General features: G+C 35.8%; 2 protein-coding genes across 2 annotated transcripts; both read right to left on the bottom strand.

Moving 5' to 3' along the window:
* Positions 1-255: 255 nt before the first annotated feature.
* socs1b (suppressor of cytokine signaling 1b) lies at positions 256-3,933 on the bottom strand. The gene is made up of 2 exons (XM_084105867.1): positions 3,800-3,933; positions 256-1,418 (listed from the first exon to the last, which is right to left on the bottom strand). Exon 2 carries the CDS (start codon positions 1,371-1,373, stop codon positions 783-785), a length of 591 nt encoding a protein of 196 aa, XP_083961993.1. The 5' UTR covers positions 1,374-1,418; positions 3,800-3,933; the 3' UTR covers positions 256-782.
* A 1,900-nt stretch (positions 3,934-5,833) lies between these two features.
* On the bottom strand, positions 5,834-6,937 carry LOC311078386 (ATP synthase membrane subunit K, mitochondrial-like). Its single transcript, XM_084107155.1, has 3 exons — positions 6,726-6,937; positions 6,173-6,265; positions 5,834-5,999 (listed from the first exon to the last, which is right to left on the bottom strand). Exons 1-3 carry the CDS (start codon positions 6,792-6,794, stop codon positions 5,895-5,897), a joined length of 267 nt encoding a protein of 88 aa, XP_083963281.1. The 5' UTR covers positions 6,795-6,937; the 3' UTR covers positions 5,834-5,894.
* Positions 6,938-7,069: the final 132 nt, after the last annotated feature.

Below are 7,069 nucleotides of genomic sequence, written 5' to 3'. Positions count from 1 at the left end.
TTAAAATATAAAATCAGATCATGTAATATTTAAACAAATAATTTAGTAAACTTGTGTAGAGAGTAAAAATGTGTAGTTATAAAAAACTTAATTTCCCCCTAGATGGGGCCATTTCTGTAAAGTCAATATGTGAGAGGTTCCTGATTCTCTTTTTTTTTTTTTTTTTTAGGTTAGGTTGAGTTACAAGAAACCAAAGGGAAATAGAGAGAGAGAGAGAGAGAGAGAGAGAGAGATGACAGCAAAAACAGCTGTAAATCACATCAAATAATTTATCTTTATTAATAAAATGCAATCCAAAAGTTTCAGGTGAAATGCATTTTCTGCATAGCAGAATGACATTGTTATACAATACATACTATAGATTATAGTCTACATATTGTATATATGTACCCCTATAAAATCATTAAATGTTCATACTGATATCGACATCGTGTCATGTGGTCAGTGGTTTACATTCATACATAAAGACAAACAATACAATAATAAACGTAACTACGTTGACAAATCATTCATTTAACACAAATACAAACTGACCCAGTACCAGCGTGATTGTCTTAAAACAGTCGAAGGCCAAAGGTGGAGTTGTGCTGAACTGCATTATGTCAAATAAAACATTCTGTAGTGCTTTTTTATCAGAGAATAGTTTAAACGATCACTACACACATAAATAGTAAATACATGTTCTAGTTGGGTCAATGAAGAGCACAGTATCCTATGAAATGACTGTCCTATGTTAAAAGAGCCAACATTTGTAACTTAAGCTTCAAATAAACAACACACATTCATATACTAAAAGGGTACAGCCACAGAAATTCTTTAAGTTTATTGCTCACAGGCAGTTGGTGAATACCATCTTTCCCATAACTCTGTACCACAGCTCTTCTTGCCAGCTCTTGTAGGCTCTGCGCCGCATCTCCGCGATACGGCATACTCAGACTCTTTTTTGGGGACGCGATATAGTATCCAAGCAGCTGGAAAAGGCAAGAGAAAGTATGTTTACTCCCTGCTAAACTGAATCCTCCTCCTTTTAGGAGCACCCGCACGCTGGTCGGGCCCTCAGGAGCCCGATAGCTGAGAGTGAAGAAAACATTTGCCTGCATGCTGTCCCGGATCAGGAACGTCCCCAGAGGGAGTTTGGCCAGTTGTTCATGAGCTTCATCTGCTTCCATGGGACCCCAGTAAAATCCACTGTTTTTCAAGTAATCCACAGCCTGTGTGATGAGGTCACATTCCTGCTGGTGCCGAAAGGGCTGAAAGTGTGTTGGGGGGTCGGAGCAGGGTTTAGGGGGCTCGGCCGGCTTGGATGGGCCCTGTGGCGCAACTGTATGGTCAGAGTCATTGTGCTGGACCATTCTGAATCGGGGCCCACTCATACCATTCCTCCATGGTCCCAAAGCATAGATGAATGATTCTGCAGCCTGCGCAAATTAACAAAGAGTTCAAACATCAAGAGGTGGGAAGAGCTCATGTCCGGACACATTCGAGATAAGCCTGTGAGTGTGCAAGTAGGTGTGAGAATGTACAGTGGATTTTAAGCTCAGCTTTAACCAAAGATTGGCTTTAACCCTTTTGGAAATTTGAAAAAAATAAAAAAAATTCTCGGTTCAAAAGTTTTGCTTTGGCTTTGGCACGTCCTATGTGAACACACGCACAAAAAATAATAATCATGGATATGATTTGAATAGCTTAAATGGTCCTGAAAAAAAACAGTCACACTTGTACTGGAAACTAATGGGAAGCGAATTTCATCTTGTGGAAACGTTATACTGCGCCCAAACAAAATCTTACTGAAAGCTCGTTTGACTAATCAACCTCAAATTTGGAACACAACTTGTTTAGATTTATTGATATTTAATATATATTCATATAAATTTTTAAAATAGTATTTTATGCATTTTTCATAATAATAAACTTTTTTTCACTTTTTTAAAACTTTTTTCACTTAAACAATAATCTGCCAAGTCTTCTTTTAAAAGAAACCAAACTTAAGTCTGTGCTCCAAAGCATTCAAGATTTACAACAGTTCTGTCATGATTCTGCCTTCTAGTCTTTGATTTCCCTGGTCTTGAGGCAGGATCATGACAGACCCATCTTTTATGTTCACACACATGGCCTTTTGCTGGGCCATGTGCTTGTGTTGTCTCGTTCCTTGCTCCTTGGTCATTGCTTTACCTTTGTCACCTGTTTCTCATTAGTTTCTCCCTATTTAATCTCCTTGTGTTTGCTGTCCTGTGCCGGTTCATTGTCATTCATTGTGTGAAACAATCCGTGAGTAACCTGTTGAAAGTCTTGTCTAGAAAGAAGAGTTTGATCTTGTCTTAGCTGTTAGTTTTTTGTCTGAGTCTTAGTCTAGTCTTGTCAGTCCAAATTAGTCTACCCTGTCTTGTTTTGCCCCCTCGTGGGTTTTGTTTTCCTGTTTATTCTGTCTAGTTGTATCAATAAACCGTGTATATTGCATACTGTCTGCATTTGGGTTCATCTCCTCCGCATCACCATAACAAGTTCACATTGGAAAATTTTATTTTCCGGTCTATGCTAAAAAAAAAATATTATCAGGTAATAAATGGATCATAATTATTACATAAATATAATTTGGTACCATAAAAATACCCTAGAAATACGAAATAGTAAATAAAAAAAAACATTATTGAACAAAAATATAGTACTTTTTTTCACTGAAAAAAAAAAAAAAATCTGTCATTTTTGACTGCCGAGCAGCACCAGGGGGTTCCAAGTAAAATTCTTGGAAACAGAAACCAAAAAGAATTTGACTATTTATACGCACATGATGCTTGAGACAAAATAAATACATATATATATATATATATAATTTTTTGTTTTAAAAATCTTTTTAATATAGGCTATACTTTTGTTTTGTGAGCCAAATCAAAGTGAGCGTGGCGTAACTAGATGCCAAGTGATTGTTGTAATAAAAGTACCATAAAACAGAAAAGCAGACCTCTCATGACTGTGTATCAAATAACTTTCTGACGTAGTTTTTTTAAAGGTACATTTTGTTCAGGTCATATGGGGTAACCCTTAAAATGTAATTTTGATATATTTTTTAATTAGCCTTTTAATTAACCTAATTTATACACTGATGACTACTGTACCCAAAGTGAAAGTATATTTTAGTACTTTGTACTTGATGGTTAGGCAATGGTGACACCACATTTGTAAATCAAAAACTAGTAGAAAATGGTAGGCTATAAACATTTTAAGAAAAATGTATGAAACCAACATGAACGATGTCATTTAGATTAACTATTTCTCGAAAACTTTGTTTTATTTCTATTTCCCTCACCTAATATACTATCAAAACAATATTCACATCCAACTTTTTACATATTTTTTAAAAAATGTATTTGTATCAATACATTTTATTTTTTAACCATATTTTCTGTGTAGTTTTCTTTGGTCGGCTACATAATTCTTTGAATGTCTTGATGTTATAGCTTCTTTATAGACAAACGCGTTGGTTGTAACCGTTAGCAGGGGAAAAGTGAAGCCCCTGCCTTTATCTGAAATACAAGTAGCCTACAGGCTGTATGTTTTCTCGAAAGAACTTCCAAATGAAATGTAAACGTTTCTCCAGTAAAACAGGCAAAACCATTTTTTGAGTATCTGTCACGTATAGGCATACGTGTTTCAGAATAACCACTAAGTTACATTTCTACTGCAAATGTTTTCATAAAACGGTGTCTAATAGCCTACATGGAGAACGTCACTGTGAAATTAAAGGTGAAAGAAACACCTCCATGCAGTCCGGTCTCGGATATAAAACCACTAGCCAACTTACCGCAAATGTAGTTTGATGTTGACTAACCCAGACTTCTCCAGAACTGTGTAAAGATTTCCTGCGATGCTACATTTTTAGTTGTTACCCGATTCAGGCTGACCATTACAAAAGAATATATCGAAAGCGAAAGTTTGCACAAACATTTTAAAAAGGCGGTCTCGCCTGTGGCACATCAATGTCACTGATAGATGACATTTATTCCTAGAAGTGTTTGGATGAAGGACACGTGTCCCAATGTATCCAAACGTATCTTATTTACATCACTCTCTGGACGCAACGGGTAATGTGCCGAGACAAATCCTGGATGTAGGAATGCGGTTGGATTTTGGCAGCACTCTCTTTCAATGCCTTCAAAATGGCGAAGATCGTGGCGATTTAAGCAAATAATGCACATAAAAAGCCTGATAAAAGCAAACGACTACAGTATAATCAATGACTGAAATGAGTATATACTTGCTAATTCATTATTTTTGCCTGCTATTAAGTGTGCACTTTTGTTTCACTTTCACTTTGGACGCACTGGTTTACTTTAAATCACGTGATCTTCTCCAACTCATATGCCTCTGCAGGTTAAGGGTTAAATGTATCATGTCTTATCCCTGGCTTAGTTTTATTGTTTAAGACTGTAACCCTAAAGGCACCGTGAATTACATATGACAGATAAATATGAGCCACACATTTACGAAATGCAATGTTATTTTCCATAGACTCTGCAGACATTACACTATAAATAAACTAAAAGAACACAGATCATCCTTTAGTGCAAATGCAAGTCAATATTATAGCCTATAGCATCTAAGATTTAGATTTTTTTTTTTACCTAAATACTAATTTAATTGTGAAGTTACTGAGCAGCATTCACAAACTGAGCAGCATTCACTGGTAAATGGATACATACACATACACATACAATTTTGACTGTAAACAGATACTCTGTAGATGTCTTTAAGATTACTTCTGACTCTTTAATCAGGCCATCTCTAAAAACATCTGTTAAATATATCCCTGACAGGCAAGGCAGAATTTAAGAGATCCCTGGAACAATTCATCATACATTAGGTTCAGGGCATCAGAAAACACTCCCAAATCCATTCCCAGTATTAAAATATCTTTAACAAGTATGTGTTTGCTCAAAACATAATTACGCATTCATTATATTTTCATTTATATATTTTTCATGTTTTGTTTGCAAATTTAAAAAAAATTTAAATAATAATACCTTGCACTGTACTGCAGATGAGTCCAAACATACATTTCCACTTGAAGCAGTTTTACCATTCAAATGAGCCCCAAATTTGTTTGCCCCAAACTTATGCCACTGACATGAACTGCCTGAAGCACCTGCACATTCACAAATTACTACGGCTGGTTACTACTGCTTTTTCTTTACAGGAGAAAAAACAATCATCACAACGGATGACCTGTATTCAGGTGTGCTTTCATTTCAGTTTCATTTTAGCACTTTAACTATCACTTCATGTTTAACTGTTTGAAAATTACTGGATGCAAATTGAATAGTATACCCTGTCTAAAAGAGGAAACCAATCATATGGCAGAAATTTGGATTGTTAAAGGAAAGGGGTAGTTTTTCAGTCATGAGCTGATTGGCATAATAATGGAATATTGTAGGCTAATGAAATCGGTAGGATTTAAATGACGCTTCACTTTCAGAATGATGCACGACCATTATTAACTTAAAATGAAACAAAAAGCAGAAAGAAGATATATTACAACAGCACTGTTATTTCTGAACATTTCATTTTACAGGAAAACGTCCCCCATCTGCGCTCCTAGTTTCACTAACCTAAAATCAGCAGCTGTAAAATAACCACCAAATTTGCCTTGTTGAACAGATAAAGCAAAGCGCTTCCAAGAAATGTACTTCACAATAAGCTTACACTGCACTCTACTGGCAAATGACTAATGGGTTAAAACATTGCAACTTGAATCATTTTTTAAAACAACAATCTGAAAAAACATCTGGCCGGTGACATGTAGAGAAACATAAGCTTTATTAACCACAGTCCTCCCATATAGTGATCATAAATATTTTATTGTATTTTTAACCCCCCCCCCCCAGACTTTCCATTTTAGTTTATGAGGAGGTAGACGCTGTTTCATGTTCCTCCTTCCTGCTGCTGTGTCTCAGCATGTAGGCAGCAGCTGTGAGTGCAAGAATACCATATGTGGCAAGAACAAACTGGAAAAGGGAATAAGTGGGAGAAAAAAAATTACACAATGAGCAAGTGGTGACGTGAGCAGGAGTTGTTACTGATGTTACTGTTGTCTTTGATCAATCAACAATCTGACATGCTCTGACTGACAAGGCAATTAGTAATACTAATTCTTCAGTAATGAGAAACATGATCTTACGTTTCTGCGTCCTTGTATTGTGTAGCTGTTAAAATGTTTCCTCCATCCAGTCAGTTCTGTTGGGGTTGGTGCTTCAATCCCGAAGAGCTGTCTCTGTCATAAAAATACACATTACAAAATATCAAGATTTGACACCATGTCCAAAACATTTTTAGAAAATGACAAAAGGAGATCCCCACGCACGCTTTTCCGTTCTCACTATGTACATCAAACAAACAAAAAAATACATTAATTGGTAGGTGGTAATATCATACTTTTATGTATACCATGGTACTGAATAAGCATAATATGCATATGGCATTTTCATTATACTGTATTTAGTGTATTATTTAGATGTAGCCTAGGCCTATTTGTAAGCAACTCTTGATATAATGGTAAAGACATTTTCTCATGTTTTTATGAAGGACGAGGGGATATATTTCATATCTTTATATTTATTTATATATTTATAATTTATATTTTATTTATTTGATATGACAGCATGCATGGCTGCGATATGTTTTATCGATATGATATATGATATGTTTATGAATAATTTTTTGTGTAACGTTACCTTCACTTCGCTTATAAGATGACCAAAACTTGTCAGCGGAATCCGTGTCTTCACGGGGGATGTCGGCATGACTGTAGTACAAAAAAATTAATAAATTCTAAAACATGTACTCTTGAAATGTATATAAAACCTCAACTATATCTACAAGGACACGCTTCGGTTGTTTACAGCTGCATTTAGTTCCGGACTTTTTAAATGGCATCTTAAGCATCCAATTAAAACTCCCCTAACTTAGACTTTGAGCCAATGGCTGCAGATCTGGAGGCGGGACTTAGATGTGGTTACACAAACTGGTTAAAGCGCCCGCGTTCGAATTTATGGTCAACTGTGTAACTTACGTGCTA

The sequence above is a fragment of the Abramis brama genome (genome assembly GCF_963993115.1).
Source record: "Abramis brama genome assembly, chromosome: 2".
Classification (NCBI taxonomy): domain Eukaryota; kingdom Metazoa; phylum Chordata; class Actinopteri; order Cypriniformes; family Leuciscidae; genus Abramis; species Abramis brama.
This window is presented reverse-complemented; position numbering and strand designations above follow the sequence as displayed.